The sequence below is a fragment of the Maniola hyperantus genome, chromosome 9, assembly GCF_902806685.2.
Source record: "Maniola hyperantus chromosome 9, iAphHyp1.2, whole genome shotgun sequence".
NCBI classification, from domain to species: domain Eukaryota; kingdom Metazoa; phylum Arthropoda; class Insecta; order Lepidoptera; family Nymphalidae; genus Maniola; species Maniola hyperantus.
Genome location: NC_048544.1, coordinates 11,821,598 through 11,839,899, shown reverse-complemented (window position 1 = coordinate 11,839,899; position 18,302 = coordinate 11,821,598). Strand labels below are relative to the sequence as shown.

The 18,302-nt window shown below is 41.6% G+C and overlaps 1 protein-coding gene across 4 annotated transcripts; it reads left to right on the top strand.

Moving 5' to 3' along the window:
• Positions 1 to 220: 220 nt before the first annotated feature.
• Positions 221 to 18,170, top strand: Ptip (PAX transcription activation domain interacting protein). 4 transcript variants are annotated; one of them, XM_034971714.2, is made up of 16 exons: positions 221 to 432; positions 521 to 3,052; positions 3,979 to 4,143; positions 4,312 to 4,416; positions 5,374 to 5,452; positions 9,498 to 9,664; positions 10,263 to 10,353; positions 11,140 to 11,269; positions 11,523 to 11,619; positions 12,217 to 12,357; positions 13,007 to 13,153; positions 13,646 to 13,858; positions 14,054 to 14,206; positions 14,812 to 14,890; positions 14,977 to 15,196; positions 16,778 to 18,170. In XM_034971714.2, the coding sequence occupies exons 1-16, from the start codon at positions 337 to 339 to the stop codon at positions 17,340 to 17,342; spliced, it is 4,980 nt and encodes a 1,659-aa protein (XP_034827605.1). In that variant the 5' UTR covers positions 221 to 336; the 3' UTR covers positions 17,343 to 18,170. The 4 variants fall into 4 exon arrangements, with proteins under 4 accessions (XP_034827605.1, XP_069356916.1, XP_069356918.1 ...); XM_069500815.1 differs by having other exon boundaries at positions 9,495 to 9,664; XM_069500817.1 differs by lacking the exon at positions 4,312 to 4,416.
• The last annotated feature ends 132 nt before the right edge of the window (positions 18,171 to 18,302 follow it).

The window sequence follows — 18,302 nt, the reverse complement described above, 5'->3', positions numbered from 1 at the left end:
GATGTTAGTGCAGAAAAAATGTCTTTGAAAATTTTAATATTTTATAATATTGTGCGAAATATTTTTATTATTATAAAATAAAATATTAAAATATTGGCATGCACTTACAACTCTTTTCACAACTGCAACCAAATCTTGTCTCAAAAAAATTAGGTAATTTATGATTACGGTTGGTTTTCGCCTTTCGGCATGTTTTCGGACGACTTTCGAATGGCAACATTATCCATGATGGACGTTTTTGCTTGAGTATATTTATTTTCGGCGCTACTAATGAAAGTATCAATCATAAAATGTTCATGTAAGCCTAAGTTTTTCATAATTGTCCTGAAATAGAAAATGGTAACGATTGTTGACGATTTGGACTCATTATCTTTGCAAGAGCCAGTTTTTAAGGATGTCAAGTATTACCTCTCTGGCGATGTCTCGGAAAGGGTTTGTTTTTGACGTGTATTCTTGTTTTTATTTTTATTTACTCTTCGAATTGTAGTAAAACTGGTCCCTCGTTTTATTGTGTTCGCAGATTATGCAGTTGCTTCAGTCAGGGGGAGCCGAAAACACTAAATACTTCTCAGATTATGTCACTCATCTAATTTGTGGACACAATGCCGCTGATACGGACCTCGACGATGCCCAGGACATCTACCAAATTCCTGCAGTAACGGAAAACTGGGTCCTCGCGTGCGCCCGCCTCAAGAGGCTCGCTAACCCCAAACCTTACTTCCCCAACAAGAACAAGATATTCTCAAATGTTACCGCGTGCGTCTGTAAAGTGACTCCCGCGGACGCCCGAGCGTTGTTTGCACTCATAACATACCATGGTGGCAAAGTGAAGTTGACCTTTGACACAAATTGCACTCACTTGATTTGTGGTTCTGCCTCCGGTAAGAAGTATAGTGCTGCCTTGTCTTATTCTAAGGTGAAAATTGTAACTCCTGATTGGGTGATAGAGAGTATATTGGCGAGAATACAAGCTGTTACTGAAGTTTTTCACCCAAAACTGCTCGTAATTCCTCAGCCACCACCAAAGCCAATGGATCGTATTAGTGCGATCACAGGATTTGATTTTGAGGAAGGCATTGCGAAGAACGAGGTACCGACACAAAATATGGCAGAGAACAAAGACGAGACACAAGCGCTGCTTGACAAGTTGAAGCAAAGAATGCCATGGAATCACCCCCCTTCAAGTTCAGTTGCGAGTTCATCGGCAGCGGTAACTTCTAGTGTTAATTCAATGGGCTACAGTAATGCAATGTCCACTTCCAGTATTATAAGTAAATCTATACCTCAGGGTATTGTTACCCAGAATTTACAAATACAGGGCAGTCAGGCACAGTTCATTCAGAAGCTTGGGCAAAGCTCTATAGTGTCTCAGGCGGGGATGAACGTACAAAATCAGCAAGTTAATTTACAACAGCAAACTTACAGTCAGCAGAGTCAGCAAGCTCAGCAGCAACAGCCACACGGGCTGTCTGCTATACAAATACAACAGCAGAAATTGCTGCAACAACATCAAATGAATCAGAGAATGCAAATGTTGCAACAAAAGATTAACAATCAGCAAAACCAGCAAGGGTTTGCTCAACCCAATGTTTCTGCGTCTCAAATAACTCAAAATATTATACAGCAGCACATACAGAATAGCCAACATCATAATATACAACAGTCTCAGAATATTAGTCAAAGCCCTAATACTTCAATGAGCTCAGCACAGCAGCAAATTGAGAACATCAGCCAAATGTTGAGTCAGAGTGCAAACAATTTGCAGCAGGCACAGTTGAATCAGCAGAACAATATGGTGATGAAGCAAGGCTTGACACTGAGCCAGCAGAGCGCTGTTCAGAATATTGCCCAGCAACTGGCACAGTCCACTCAGAACCTTCAACAGAGTCTACAAAATGCTAAGCTCAATCAGAACTTAGGTCAAACACAGGTTCTGAATCAACAGCAGCTCATTAACTCCGGCCAGCAAATGTCCTCTCAACAAGGCTTGCAACAGCAAACCGTTCAGTCTCTGAGTAATCAACGCCAAAATATCAATATGAGTGTAATAAACCAGCAGGGCTTAGTGACGTCATCACAGGCTCAGAGCGGACAGGGTCAACTCGGTCAACTTGTCAGTAACAATACTCCGCAGTCGGTGATCGGGCAACAGATACAGACAGTGCAGCAAACTATGCAAAGCCAGCAGGGTAACTCTGTGCCAGTGCAGGGCGCTTGGCGACAGCAGAACATCCAAATGGTACAGAATGTACAAGGACAACATCAAATCATTAGAAACCCTCTAGTACAGTCGCGCAACACGCAGAACCAAGTGATATTGCAGCAGCAAATAATGCAGACGCAACAGCAACAACTAATCAACAATCAGCAATCTCAGCTCAGTCCGCAGCACACTATCCAGCAACCTCAACAAATACTCCAGCAAACACTTGGCAACCAAGGCCAATCTATAAGCCAGACTCATCATCAAATATTGGTTCAAAAGCAACAGCTGCTTAATAGTAGTGGGCAGCAACAGATTGTGCAACCTCAGCAAGTTCTCATAAACCAGCACACAGGCCAGCAACAAATATTGGTTCACGGGAACCAACAAGTGACCTTGCAAGGGGGACAGCAAATTGTTTCTCAAAGCCAGATCGTCCACCAGGGCGGTCAGATTGTGAACCAAGGAGGCCAACAGATTATAACCCAGGGAGGGCAGCAAGTTTTGTCCCAAGGTGGCCAACATGTTATAACTCAACAGGGCCAGCAGCATCAAGTGGTAATTGCTCAATCGTCTCAGCAGATAGTGGCTCAATCTGGCCAACAACTAATTGGCCAAAGTGTTGGACAAACACAGCAAGTGTTGACACAAGTACCTCAATCGCCACAGCCGGGGTCTCAGTTGACCGGAGGAGGTATTCAGCAAATAATTACACACAGTGGAGGCCAGCAGATAGTGTCTCCGGGAGGACAACAGATAGTACAAGGTGGCCAGAATGTGTCATGGCAGCAACAGCAATACTTGCAGCAAAGACAACAAATTGGGCAGCCTGGTGCTGTTGGACCTAGGGTAAGAATTTACCTGTGTTCCTATTTTTTACTTTCAACTGATGATCTATTCCAGAAGCAGTTATTCTAATAATAACAAAACTGCATAGGGTATTCAATTACTTTTATACATGGCATAACATTGTATGTATCAAATCTTTGAAAAGAGCAACCACCTAGTTTCTTGCTGGTTCTTCTTGGTAGGAAATCCATTCCGAACCATTCCGTAGATGCACTTGATGATTCAAAATTACTTGTAAAAATTTAATTGAATCATTACCCTTATTAGAAATGCAAAAGTGTATTTGTTTGTTGGATTGTCCTTCAATCACGTCGCAACGGTGGTGCAACGGATTGACGAGATTTTTTGCATGGGTATAGATAAAGACTTGGAGTGTGACATAGGGTACTTTTTATCCCGGAAAATCAAAGAGTTCCCAAGGGATTTAAAAAAACCTAAATCCACGCGTACGAAGTCGCGGGCATCAGCTAGTAAAAAATATTTTGATTTGATTTGATTGTATGTCTCAGTATGATAGATGCAACCTCACACCAAGAATACAATTGTTGACTTTTTAATCAAAAATCAAACTTTATTTGTAGGAATGTTATAAGTGGTATGAGACATCATCAAACAATGAATGAATAGGTACATTAACGAAAATATGTTTGGCCACCTGAACATGTGTTTTAATTTAAACAACTGCATGAAAAAACATAATTACACAAATAAATGCAACAGTGTAGATTTTATTATTTGATGCAGTTATTACTTCCATCCAATACTCTATGCTCAAGACTTTCAATTCATTTGGACCTATTATGTGGACTTGCGATTGTATATTATGAACACTCAGTTGTTTTGTGAAACCAAAGCAACAACAAGCCCATGAGTTAGTCTGAATAAACATTTCTAAGTTGTCACTTGTTCAATAATTGGTATTGTAGGTGTCGTGGACGGCAGGTGGAGGCGGCCGGCAGCTGATCCACCTGGACGCGGAGACGCATGCGCAGCTGCAACAGATGGACCCCAAGCAGCGCGCCATGTTCGTCGCGCAGCTGCAGAAGCGCAGGCAACTGTCCATGCAGAGAGCCGCTGCGATCGCGCAACAGGTGAGCTCGACAGCTGGTACACCTGGACAGCGCAGATGCAGCTATTACACCACTGTCAAAACTGCGAGGTAAACTGTTACTGCACTTGTGCAATAAAAGTATTACTGCAGACTTGGCCACGTACAGAGACAGTGCGGTAATATTTAGGTGCATTTTTGTCTATTGCAGCAACAGGGTGTAGTGACAGGGTCGCCGGGCGCGCCATCCCCGGCGCCACAGAGTGTGACGTTCATTAGGAGTCAGTTGCCGCCGGGTCTCTCTCAGCAGCAGCAGGTATTTCTTACTGTCTACGTCTTTAATTTGAAGACCAAAGTCTCCGAACAGTGCGTGTTACCAGTGATGACATGGACCGAGATATATTATGGTCACTAACTGTGGGCCTCATAAGAAAGCTCAGTCACTCAGCGGGCGATGGAGAGAGCTATGCTTGGAGTTTCTCTACATGATCAAATCAGAAATCCGTAGGAGAACTAGAATAACCGACATACAATGGGTTGCGAACCTAAAGTGGCAATGGGCAGGACACACAGTTCGGAAAACCGATAGACGTTGGGGTCCCAAGGTGCTGGAGTGGCGACATTGCACCGGAAAACGCAGCGTAGGAAGATCCCCCATTAGGTAGACGGACGATATCAGACAAGTCGCAGGGAGCCACAGGATTCAGGCGGCGCAAAACCGTGGCGTGTGGAAACCCCTACAAGAGACCAGCAGTGGATGTCTGTTGGTTGATGATGATGATGATGACAACTTTAATACTAAGACTGAGGCCACGCGATGCGTTTCCGGTGCGTTGCGGCACCGCACCGCTGTGGATTTGAGTATTGAGTGCCACACGGGCACTACGTTGCCGCTTCGGCAAAAAGTATGGTGTTACAACACACCATCCCTCTCCGCCTCGTCTCTTTCCGTTGCGCGTGTGGTGCGGCGCCGCGCCGCACGACGTCGTAACGCATCGTGTGACATGGTACAACGATTTCTATGTAGGACGACGCAGTGGCACCGCTCGGGCGCCGCACCGCAAACGCAACGCATCGTGTGGCTTCACTCGTAAGTCAGTAACATACACCAGGCAGCGGGGTGATTCGCTAACTCACGTGATCAACACTAAATGATAATTAAAAAGTGAATTGTAATTAAAAAGTAGTCGTAAGGTATCGATATTTTTTGGATTTTTGTTATTTTTTCGACAAGCTAGTAAATGGTGAGGTAAATATAACAACATTTTAACAGGTACAATGGTTACAACAGCAAGGCGCAAGGACGGCCACCATTCCTGCGGCTCAGCCGTCGCAGACGCCGCAGTCTCCGGGTAAGTCTGATACACTTCATGACCAACCCATTACCGGCCCACTATTGAGCATGGATCCCCTATCATCTCAGGATGAGAAGAGATAGTCTGCCAAGCTGGCCCAATGCGGATTGTCAGATTTCAGACACCAACATCATAAACATTGAGAACTCTCAGGCATGCAGGTTTCCTCACTATGTTTTCCTTCACCGTTAAAGCAAGTCATATTTAATTGTTTTAAAAACGCTCTCATCTGCGAAAACTTAAAGGTGCATGCCCAGGATCGAATCTCTGACCTCCCAAAAATAAGGCGTCTCTGCTCCACTTCTCGTTAATTGACAGACAGACGTCACGCTATGGCGTCCAATTATGGCGACTATGGGTTGTTCCTTTCGATAATATAAACAATTATTTAACCATGCTTGCTCAATTGTAAATATTATAATTTTCCCCTTAAATCACACTGTTTTCTCTTTTGGCACATTTATTTTATTTTATTTTAAATACATAATTATTATTTAAATTTAAAATCTAGGTATAACAGAAGGCCAAAGGAGATTACTTAAAATTATAATTAAATTTTATTTTATTATAATTATCGTCCATCACTTTCTTTCTTAGACACTTTTTTAAGACACATTCAAGTTTAAGTATGTAAGCTGGCTAATACTATATCAAAAAGTTTGTGTTATAAAATTAATTTTTATATTGTAATCTAGATGCATCTTATTTGCAAAGCATGTTAATTTTTTTCCTTTAAACATTGATACATCAGAATTTTAATAATTTCTTTTATTTTTAAGTTTTCAATGTGGCTAATTCAGTTGTACACAATCTCTAAACTAAACTAAAATGGCACGTCTAAATCTATTGCTATCCCTTTCATAATGTTGCTTGCGGAAAAGGACAGCACTACATTTAGACCTGTTAATTTAGTTTAGTTTAAAAATTGTGTACCAGAGAATTGGCCCCATTATGCAAAGAAGTTTTAAAGATAAAAAAGTGTGTGATGGAAAGTTTTTTGAAGTTGCAAAGCATTTTACATGACTGATGTTGTCCCACCAGGGCCGGCCCGTGTGTAAAGGCAAACTAGGCAACCGCCTAGGGCGCTAGAATTTGGGCGGCATGGCGAGGGTACGAGACAGGCGTGTTAACACGAGTTAGTTAATTGGCTGGCGGAGGCGGATAGCTCACGCATCTCTTCTGTGTTTAGCAGCATAGCACTGAAAATTATAAAAAAAAATTGTATTGCAACCGCTGAATTGAGTACTTAAGAATCGTTTTTGTACAGTTAAAGAAAATTTCCGGGCTCGTTTCAATCGCTAATCTAGTTCCTAGGTAGGGATTTGTTTTGTAAAACTTATAAGAAATCAAGCGTGCTTGCTCAAGATATCATTCAGTATCTGACTTCCTGTTCGCTTTCTCTATCTACTTGAGTAAGTATTGTTTCTGCAAAATTTAAGAAAAATTTCGCGCGTGTTCGAAAACATAGAATACGAACGCCATTAAAATCGACGCGACCGTATCGCCCTCCTTGGACAGATAGAAAATTTAATGTCGTTCAATCAAAACTATTTCGCGCCTTGAGTTAATTAAGTAAATTATTTGAATGATGATGTATGTTTTATTTTGTTGTAAATTTTTTGTCTCAAGGGGCGCGACTAGTAATTCGCCTAGGGCGCCGAGTTCTTAACGTCGCTTAATAAAAACTATTTCTATGTTTTATTTTGTTGCAAAATTTTTGTCTCAAGGGCGCGACTCCAGTAATTCGCCTAGGGCGCCGAGTTCTTAACGTCGCTTAATCAAAACTATTTCTCGGTTAAGTAAATTATTTGAATGATCACCTATGTTTTATTTTGTAGCAAAATTTTCGTCTCAAGGGGCCTTTCGCCTAGGGCCTCGCGTTCGCTTGGGTCGGCTCACATTTTTAGGTACTAAACTGAAAGAAATTTCGAGCAAAATGGCGTTGAACGCGGTTTAGACGTTTTTGGTATTCAGATTACGGGCATACATAGTGATGGAGATCGGAAATTATAATTTCAATGCGATACCAACCTCATGTTCTAATCCGCCGATGAATATTTTGTAGTGATCGCCAGGCGTTGTTTAACTTTACTTACTTTCCTTTTATGATTTTTAACTTAGATATTAAAGTTGATTAGATCTAAGTTGTATAAATAAGTACTTAAATGTTCTAAATATGTGTTAAGTTAAAGACATCAGTATAAATAAAAAGTTTATCTAAATACGCCTTTCTGTTAGTGTAGTTTGAATGAATATTTTCTCTTCATTCTTGGAATTCTAATGGATTCACCTGAACCAGAATGTGAGTAGAAACAGAATTTTACAAGATAATTTATTGTAATAATTGAGATGTATAAAATGGGATTAACGGTTTCGTTACAGGTCCATGTGTGTTGCAATTTTGTATGCCTAGTAGATGTGTTGTATGTTAGTCTGTAAAAATTGTAACTGATCAAAGTAGTAATCAAAAGTTTTTAGTTTTATTCTTAAACAGAAGGAGGCATACTTTGGTCAAATCCCTTTTTTTATTAATATAGCGAGCAAACGAGCTGACGTGGCATCTGACGTTAAGTGGTAACCGCCACCTATGAGCATTTGCAGCACCGAACTTCGCACGGGTGAAATTCAGAAAATTAACTTGGGGGTAGAATTTCCACTTGAAAAATGACGGACTTTCATACTAACTTTTATCCCCTTTGGGAGTAGAATTTTTATAAATCGTGAAATACGTATTATTTATTTTTAACAGAAACCCTAAATACCAATGTTCATCGATGTAACTTTAAAAATGACGGACTTTCATACAAACTTTCCCCTATTTAACCCCCTTAGGGACTGAATTTCCAAAAATCCGTTCAAAGTCAAAATCAAATGATTTATTCAAAATAGGTAATAAATTACGCTTATTGATGGTCTGGTATGGTGTTAGATTTGTAAGATATAGTGGTGATAATTATAACGCAAACTTAAAATTAAAGCTACGAGGGTTCCAAACGCGCCCAGGTCTGAGAAGAGCCCACAACAAACTCAGCCGGGTATTCTTTTTATTATCACCACTTTACAAAATTATATATATATATATATAATAAAAGGAACCTAATCCCAAAATTTTATATTTGTAACTTAGGCTGTGCGTTGATAGATCAGTCTGTCAGTCATGACAAGTATTTTTATTATATAAATTAATTTGAGAGCTTATTTTGTAGTCGTAATTTGAGATGTGGTGGCGGTAGCGGGTATTTTTGATTCTTGCATGTTTATTTACTTTTGAATGCATGTTGTTTTTTTTTTACCTTATTGTTGCCAAATTACTTGGCAATAATATGGTACACCCTACGGTAATAATAAGCTGGGATTATGCGCTTGAAGCTGTGATAGCCTAGTGGTTAGGACGCCTTCGTAATCAAACGTCGGGGGTTCGGTCCCGGGCACGCACCTCTAACTTTTCGGAATTATGTGCGTTTTATGGAATTTAATGTCACTTGCTTTAACGGTGAAGGAAAGCGTGATGAAACCTGCATTGCTGAGAGTTCTCCATGTTGTCAAAGATGTGTGAAGTCTGGCAATCCGCATCGGGTCAGCGTGGTAGACTATGGCCTAAACCCTTCTCACTCTAAGAGGAGACTCGTGCTCAGTAGTGGGCCGGTAATGGGTTGATCATGATGATGATGCGCCTGGTATCATTTTTTATCGAAATTTAACATGGTAGGTAAATTATAATGCAATCTCATGTCTTAGCAGAAAGTAGAAAAAAGAAAATAATGTACATCGGCCTTTAGAATGTCATTTCGGCTTTGTAGAGCGTTGTCTCTGTTACTTATACCTATATGACGTTTTTCCGGTCTCAACGACAGAGACAATGCTCTACAAATCCGATATTTCCTTCTAAAGGTCGATGTACATTATTTTCTGCCGCGAATTGTGTGTTCTAATTTTTTAAACTTTATCGGTTATGCAGCTACGGATATCCATTGTTCAATTATTTGTAACTATTAAATAGACTGCCAACTATCATACAAAAATGGAATAATTTTCGTACTAGGCGGGGCCGTAGGGGGGACCGTTGGCACGGTGGGCGGAGCCACAGCGGTGACCGGGGGTGTGGAGACTCCCCTGCAGCAGTTGCAGCGCCAGCAGCAGTACCAGCGCTTGCAGCAGCTGCAGGCGCAGCGCGACCACGCCGCTCATCACCACGCGGCCGCTAAACAGGTGCGCGTCACGAGTGTTGACACAGTGGAGGGTGCTACAGTAGTGGCCAGTTCTGTGGAGACACCCCTGCAGCAATTGGGTATTTGACTCCAATTTTTTTATTACTTTATTATAAACTAGGATAAAAATAATGACGTAAACTGAAAAAACTAATTAAATCGATCAAATAACAAAGAAGTTTAAATATTTCTGATTAGACAGAGATAGCGATATAGAATTTTGATGTCACACCTTACTAATGCCATAGTAGCTTCGTGCGGTTTCATAAAAATTTTTGTTTTGCGAGGAGGTAGAAGACCCTCCCACACCAAAATTAAAATGCCTGTAACTTTGTAAATCTTAGTTGGATTTTAATATTTTTTTCAGTGTACGTCATTATTTTTATTCTAGTTTATAATAAAGTAATAATATTTATCAAATTGAAAAGTAGGGAAATACCCAAATGCAGCGCGTTTTTTGTCAACAAATTCTCAGTAGCAATCGGCTGCAATCCTCCTCAAGTCTGGATACTATTAAACAAGCTTTATTTAGAAGTAATATATTATGATTGTTTGTATATAAAGCTTGACCGTGATTTGTGTGTGTGTGGTGTGCGCAGGTGGCTCCAGTCACTCAGCACGTGGTAGCGCCGTTACAAGAACAACAGGTCGATGCTTTGTTGACGCCCACCACGCCGGAGCAACAGCAAGGTAGAGATTATACATTTTGATCTGCCATTCCTGATATGCCAAGACTAGTGATGTTCCGGATATCCTCATCCGTATCAGCGGATATCTGCAGGAGAAAAAAGAACCGTATCCGTTTTTTTTTTTACGGATCATTTACGGATCTTTTACCTTATCAATGTTTACTATATATATTAAATTCTATTCGTAGGTGATTAGGTAGCAATAAAATAAAAATATAAATACATATTTCAAACAAACAACATACAAATACATATTTCAAACAAGGTATTTTTTATACTATACCCGCGCAATGCAAGTCAAAACGTCCTGTGACACAAAGCCTGAAGTGACGTCAACTATCGTTTCAAGGTCATGCGCACCGATGCCGATTGAGTAAGAAAGTTAAGATACGTATCCATATTATCCGTATCGGTGGATCTTGACCCCAATGATCCGTAACCAGATCCGTATCCACGGATCTACATTTGTAATGATCCGGCACATGTACATGCACTGGTTCGGATAGAAACTTTGCTTTCGAGCTACTGTTGAGCTTACTGCTGGTTCTTCTCAGTATAATTATTTTTCTGAACCTGTGGTAGACCCTTGGCATAATATCCGTAGTGGCACAAGTTGCCCTACATGAAACAAATATTTTATTTCATTTCTATGATATACAGAATGCGATGATCGATCAATCGATACGTGACAGGGCGTCAGAATGCATATATGTGCAAGTCTTCATTTATTTTTTAAATTCTGATCCAAGTTAGCCCTTGACGCACTTGACCGATTCTTTCTGTACAGCTGGTGCGGGCGCCTTACTGGTGCACCCGAAGACGAAGACAGCTCTAGCCAACATGTTGTCCATTCGACTGCAGGGCGCCGCGCCGTCCGCGTCGCCGGACCACGAGCCTTCTGCTGCCGGGACTTTAAGGTAAATTGTACTCTCTAGCTAAATACATTTTTCCTCTTTCTTTGGAGCTCTATAACCAGACAAATTCTGAATCTGAAGGTCACAATTTTACGCCTACAAGAGACGAAAACTTCTTTAGCGCCCAAAAAAAGAGTAGAAACTACTTAAACAATATCTGTAGCAGCTAAGAATCTAAGAAAGCTTACCATCAACAATGATTCAGTATTATAGATAGTCTTAATCACTAGGCTGCATAAATAAATGATTGGCGCAGGCTTATGACAGCGGCGCACGCGGCGGGCGGTGCCGTGCGCACCCCGGCGCGGCTGGTGCTGGGGCCAGCGCACCATCCGCACCAAGTGCCCACGCCGGTGAGTACCCTGTGTTCCAGGGTTGATTTATGACGTCACTGCAAGTTCAACATGGCGGATAGTAAGGGCGTTTGTGCACTTATTCGTATTCGGTTCGTTTTCGTGAAATACGAAAATACGATTTGAAGGGACCGTCATACCAAACGTACGTACGCGTGTGCACTCACAATAACCTAAGTAATTGACGTGAGAAGGTCTATGACGTCACTGCAAGTTCAAGATGGCGGAAACCCTTAAAGGTAGGTAGTGTGAGGATTTATGACATTACTAGCTGATGCCCGCGACTTCGTCCGCGTGGAATTAGGTTTCCCGTGGGAACTCTTTGATTTTCCGGGATAAAAAGTAGCCTATGTCACTCTCCAGGTCTTTATATATACCCGTGCAAAAAATCACGTCTATCCGTTGCACCGTTGCGACGTGATTGAAGGACAAACCAACAAACCAATAAACCAACAAACAAACACACTTTCGCATTTATAATAAGGGTACTGATTGTAAATTAAAGATGGCCAGAGTAAGGAATAAATGTGCGAGGGTTACGATATTACCTATTGCTAGTTCAAGATGGCAGAAAACTTGAGTAATATAATGTTGCAGGCGGGCAGCACAAGCGTGGTGGGCAACAAGGTGTACGCGGGCGCGGTGCGTGCGGCGCCGCCGCGCGCGCAGTTCTACGGCCACAACCCCAACCTCAAGCTGCCGCCCGACCTGTTCCTGCTCGGATGCGTGTTTCATATTGTGAGTATACACAGTATCCGGCAAGAAACATTGTACATCGACCTTTAGAAAGTGATAGCAGTTTGGTAGAGTGGTGTTTGAGACCGACAAAACGTCACATAGGTATGAGTGAAAGAGACAACGCCCTACGAAGCCGAAATGTCTTTCTAAAAGTCGATGTACAATATTTCCTGCTGGCTAGTGTGTGAGTGAGTGGAAACTGATCTCTTTTATTTAGCACTCCGCCATCAAATCCCTAAAGTGGCCTATCTATAGGCACCACAACAGTCACAAAGCTTTTCACTTAGTTTTTTTTGTCATTATTTATTTATTTTCTGTTTCAATTATGAAGTATTGTGTTGCGTCACCATTACTATGATCAACCTTGTTGAAAAAAGTTTGATTTAAAAAAGATCCTTTAATTAAATACTTGAAGAAAGAGACTTTGAAATTATTTGTGTACTAGATGATGCCGGCAACTTCGTCCGCGTGGATTTAGGTTTTTAAAAATCCCATGGGAACTCTTTAATTTTCCGGGATAAAGAGTAGCCGGGATGTAAGCTATCTCTGTGCCAAATTTCATCAAAATCGTTTGAACTGTTGGGCCGTGAAAAGCTAGCAGACAGACAGACAGACATACTTTCGCATTTATAATATTAATACGGATTAGGTGGAGTATCAGCAGTCGGTGGGGGCGGAGCGCATGTCGCGCTGGACGGAGGCCATCGTGCGGCGCGGCGGAGAGGTGGAGGCCGGCTACTGCGCGCGCGTCACGCACGTGCTGTGCGAGACGCAGAGACACGGCGTCGTCATGCAGGTACGCTGTAGCACCTCTTCTGATACCTTGCGCCCTGGTACAGTACGCGGCAGAAAGTAATCGACATTAAGAAGGAGACAGCAGATTTGTAGAGCTGTTCGCAGATTTGTGTCTCTATTGTTGAGACCGACAAAACCTCATGTAGGTATGAGTAGCAGAAAAGCCGAAATGTCATTCTAAAGGCCGATGTACATTACTTTCTGCCGCGTGCTGTACGAAAATAAACTTGCAACACGCGATATGACGCGTTAAAAGTTGTGTTTTTCGTGCAGTGTCCTGATCTAGAAGATTTCTACTAGATACTCCGAGAAACCATCTAAAAATTCTGACCTCGCACCGGAAACAGCTTTGGCTGTCGACTAGGTCGATTTCACTAGGTCGACAGTCGCAGAGATAGGCGTCTATCGGTCGATAATGAGTCCAAGAAAACATTGTGTTCCATTTTGCTGGTTTTTTGTCCAGTAACAATTAACATATGCCCTTTATTCACAGGCACTGCGCGATGCTAAGCGTTGCATAACCGCGTACTGGGTATCGGACACGTTGGAACGCAGGTGCGTGTCGCCGCCGTGGCACGCGCTACACTTGCCGGCGCTGCACGCGCGCACCGAGCGGCCCGCGCAGCACCACCGCGCGGCGCTCACCGGCTGGCGACGCGACGAGCGGCGCCGCCTCGCCTGCTGCCTGCGACAGATCGGCGCCAAGGTAACATTGCACCTATGAAGCATGTCAAACTGCAGTTAACGCTGGCCATACACGATCTAGTTTACAGGTCAAGTTTGCAGCGGACTTAAAGCGGCGTCCAGTAGACTTGACGGTATTTCAAGTCCGCTGCAAACTTGACAGTAAACTTGATCGTGTATATGGCCAACGTTATATTTAAATTGATTTTTGATGCAGTTAACACCGTACATGAGTCGCGACAACACAGTGCTGATCTGCCGGCGCGCGGAGGGCAACAAGTACCGGCGCGCGCGGGACTGGGGCATCCCCTGCGTCAGCGCGGCCTGGCTCACTGACCTGCTGCTGGGCAACATGACTGCGCTAGCACAGGTGACTGGCGACACACGCACACACCCCCATTCACATACAGTAACACACAATCACCCACATACACACACCCAATCACATTCAGTAACACACAACCACCCACATTCACAAACCCATTCAAATAAAGTAACATACATCCACCCACATACACGCACCCATTCAGATAAAGTAACACACACTTACTGAGACACACTTCCACAGTAATAATATAACCAGCCATATACACAATCCATTTACTTACCCATTCACATACACACATTCATTTACATACTACACCCATTCGCATACGTTGACATACACCCACCCACATGCACCCATTCACATACACACACCAAGCCAAACTCAACGCCAGGCCAAAGTAAAATTGCGACACAACACGATTAGCAATTTGTTTGACACGCGTACGCACACTTGTGTTGATTATGCAGATTATCATCATAATTAACGATTAATTGTATTTTTTTTTTTTTTTTAATACAATAAAACTTAAAGCTAGCCTTATCTAATTACTATATAAATCATGACCGCGTGGAATGGTGCCAAGAATACTGGCTGCATTTCCGCGCTGGACGATTAATTTACACATTTTGATATCTCTTTGTTTTCAGATCGAGAATGCAAAATATCAGCAGTACAACGTGCAACATCCTTTCCGGATGGATTACAGTTTAGTTTCGCATCTTATGAGTAAGTAGTACTAAAAGGCGGGATACTCGTTAGTATATTTTGTTGTAATAATAATATGTTCCTTCATGTGATTGTTTCTATTTCAGATGCATGGAAAATGCCTATCAACATAACGCAGGAGTCACACGAGCGTGCGAAGCGAAGCGCAGCGGCGGCGGGCGGGCGACGCGCCAAGCGGCCGCGCCTCGACCCGCCCCCCGCCGCGCTGCAGCCGCCCCCGCCTCCGCCGCCCCTGCACCTCGCGCCCAGGGTGCTGTTCTCAGCCATGCCGCCGCAGGAGCAGAGCAGACTGGCTGCCATTGTCAGGTGATACACGCGCGGCACACCCATAACCTAACACAATTCTACCAGAAATTCGGCCACGTCAGCCAATCTCAACGGAGACTTAACATATTTGCGTAACACAGTACAGACTAAAGCGAGGTTTAGATTAGCAACAAAACTTGCAGAAGTTGACTTCCACGAGCTATTTCTACCGTGTCACGTCAAGCCCACTTCCGCAAGTTTTGTAGCTTGCTGGACTTGCCGCAAGTCACAAATGTATGTACATGTACAATATTGCTCGTAGTGTAAATGCGGAATAACTTGCAAGAAGTTCTTGCTAGTCTAAACCTCGCTTTACACTTATAGTCCTATTGGACGGTAATCTGACAACAACCAACGACTTTAAATACTTTCTTTTAGAGGCATGGTGATACGCGGCCGGTTTCTCTCAAATACCTCAATAACTTTTTTGAAACCCTAGGCCTTAGCTTTTTAGACGCAGCATGTACAAAGCACGGCGACTCGCCTCCCACCTCTACAGCCTACCAAGTACCATCTCTTGTCAAATCGTTTTGTGCCAGACTTGATATGGAACACCAAATCCTCAAGCAGCTTAAATCAACTAAAAGTGACCAATACAAATAGTATTTGAATTCGAGTCTTGTTCATAACCCATTTCAAACTTTATTATTATTACAGAACAGAAAATAATGGAAAAGAAGAGTCCCAAAAATAGTCAGTTACTTTAAAAAAGGATTAGAATCATTAAATGCAATAATTTGGTAAAAGTTAATCTGGTTTTCTTGTGTAGATGTGTAAAAAATTAGAGCATATTTATTGAATAGATCGTTGAACGTATTTGTATAAACGTTAGACAAATAATTGATAGATAGTTCGTACTTTGTTAACGAAGATGAAAGTAATGTAAAGTATAGTACGCGACAGGTCGAGATGGCAATATGGATGGGGACGCCCCGTACACCCGTACAGCCCCCGCCTCGTAACTCGTTTGCCATCTCGACCTGTCGCGCACCATAGTTGTAGTCTCATTTTATATCCGACTATGACAAAGCCAAATTTTAGAAATCATACTAATATTATAAATGCGAAAGTGTGTCTGTCTGTCTGTCTGTCTGTCTGTCCATCTGTCTGTCCGTCTGTCTGTCCGTCTGTCTGTCTGCTAGCCTTTCACGGCCCATCCGTTCAACCGATTTTGACAAAATTTGGTACAGAGATAGCTTGCATACCGGGGAAGGACATAGGCTACTTTTTATCCCGGAAAACCAAAGAGTTCCCACAGGATTTTAAAACACTTAAATCCACGCGGACGAAGCCGCGGGCATCATCTAGTTACGAATAAAATCGATATGCCAGATGTTACATCTAAAGAAGTGAGGGTATTCGATTTTTTTTGGTATCGTATCGATTGGGATGTCAAATGAAAGCGAAGAAAATTCTGCGAAACAAAAATATACCAAACAACAGAAAACAATTTTGTACAGTGTTTATGAATACTACTAGCACTATCTATTGGCAGTTCACCCCACCTGTTATAGTAGTAGTTTGGTTTTAGTGCTGTTAAACGATGCGCATAGATTCAATAACATTTTTTCCTTTCCATAGGCAACTCGGAGGTCTCGTCGTAACGTCGGCCTCTGAGGCAACGCACCTCGTCATGGAGAAGCTCGTCCGAACGTGCAAACTGGTGAGCTGTCTCGTCACCGTCAAACATCTCCTCACCCCCGAGTGGATCCTGGAGAGCCAACGCGCCAACAAGTTCGCGGACGAGGCCAAATACGGCCTGCGAGGCGAGGCCTTCAACAAGATGTTCAAGTGTGACGTCGACGAAGTCTTACTTTGCGGCGAACAGAGAAGGAAACTCTTCGAAGGCATCACCTTCTACCTCACACCCTGTGTGAAACCTTCGAGGTCAGGACTCACGGAAATGATCGAACTGTGCGGCGGAAAAGTAGAAAAGAACCGCAGATCCTACGTCTCGATCCAAGAGATGCACAATCAGAAACCGTACAGCTACTTGATCCTCACGGTCCCCAATGATCTGCATCTAGTCTACTATCTCCTGCAAACCGAAAAGACTTTGAACGTAGTGTGCAGCACCGAAGTGGTCTTATCGGCAATAATGAGACAGAAACTAGAAATTGAAGAGTTTCTCGTCAAAATTGATTAATGTATTTTTTTATTTTATTTTATAATAATTTGCTGTTGAATGTATTTTTGAAAATGAATTTTTATTGATGTATATACAATGAATTACATATGAATTAAACGGTATTTTATAACAGTTTGATGTTGAATGTATTTTTAAAAATGAATTTTAATTGATGTAATAATAGTTAAACAATGAATTGAAAGATGAATTTAAAAGTATTTCGCACTTAAGACGAAAGTGACCGGTTCTAAATATGTACTTATAAGTTTTGTAAAAATTAAGATTTTCTTTGTAAAAATTCATGCTTTTTGAATAAAATTTGTACCGGTTGAATTGAAAATTTAAATACAGTAGGGAACATACATTCCATATCAGTAGTTTCCTTACTTTCTCATAAAATTAATGTAAAGGAAAAACCAAAGTCACTTGTCGGGAAGTGCGATTATATTATAAGTCAATAGATTTTTAGTGACAAGTTTCACATTGTGAGGCAATACTAGGTAGTAAATAATATTATATTCAGTTTTGATGCATTTTTAGATTATAATAATAGTGCCTTGTGCCTTAAAATTTTACTTTTGTTTTTATTTCTAAGGTTTTCTGTTAACCGTGCAGATGTTTTATTAATTATACCTACTTGTAGTTAAATTTACTGTGGATTATACTATGGAGTGTAGAGACACTATAGATTATAATTAAATGTTAAGAACAGAAAATATATATTTTTATTGTAAGGCAACATTTTTAAAATTTTATAATAATTATTTTATAGAAAAAAACGAAATAGTAAATTGGATTGAATTTTAACTATGGCATTGTAAATAAATGAAATACATTTTTAAGATATTAGTTGTAGTTTTTTTGTCTCCATAACAATTTATAAAAACAACAAGACATTTTTAATAATAATACGCTTGAATGGGTCCCACAAGTAGTGGGGTAGCTGCGGGACAGCTACCGATAGTCACAGGTCAGGGC

What these genes read in the sequence shown, in the direction of transcription:
- Ptip (XM_069500815.1), top strand. Translation starts at nt 337, where the DNA reads ATGGTAACGATTGTTGACGATTTGGACTCATTATCTTTGCAAGAGCCA. An exon ending in CTGGCGATGTCTCGGAAAGG is followed by an intron (nt 433 to 520) that starts GTTTGTTTTTGA and finishes TTGTGTTCGCAG; the next exon opens with ATTATGCAGTTGCTTCAGTC. An exon ending in CGCACCAAGTGCCCACGCCG is followed by an intron (nt 11,620 to 12,216) that starts GTGAGTACCCTG and finishes ATAATGTTGCAG; the next exon opens with GCGGGCAGCACAAGCGTGGT.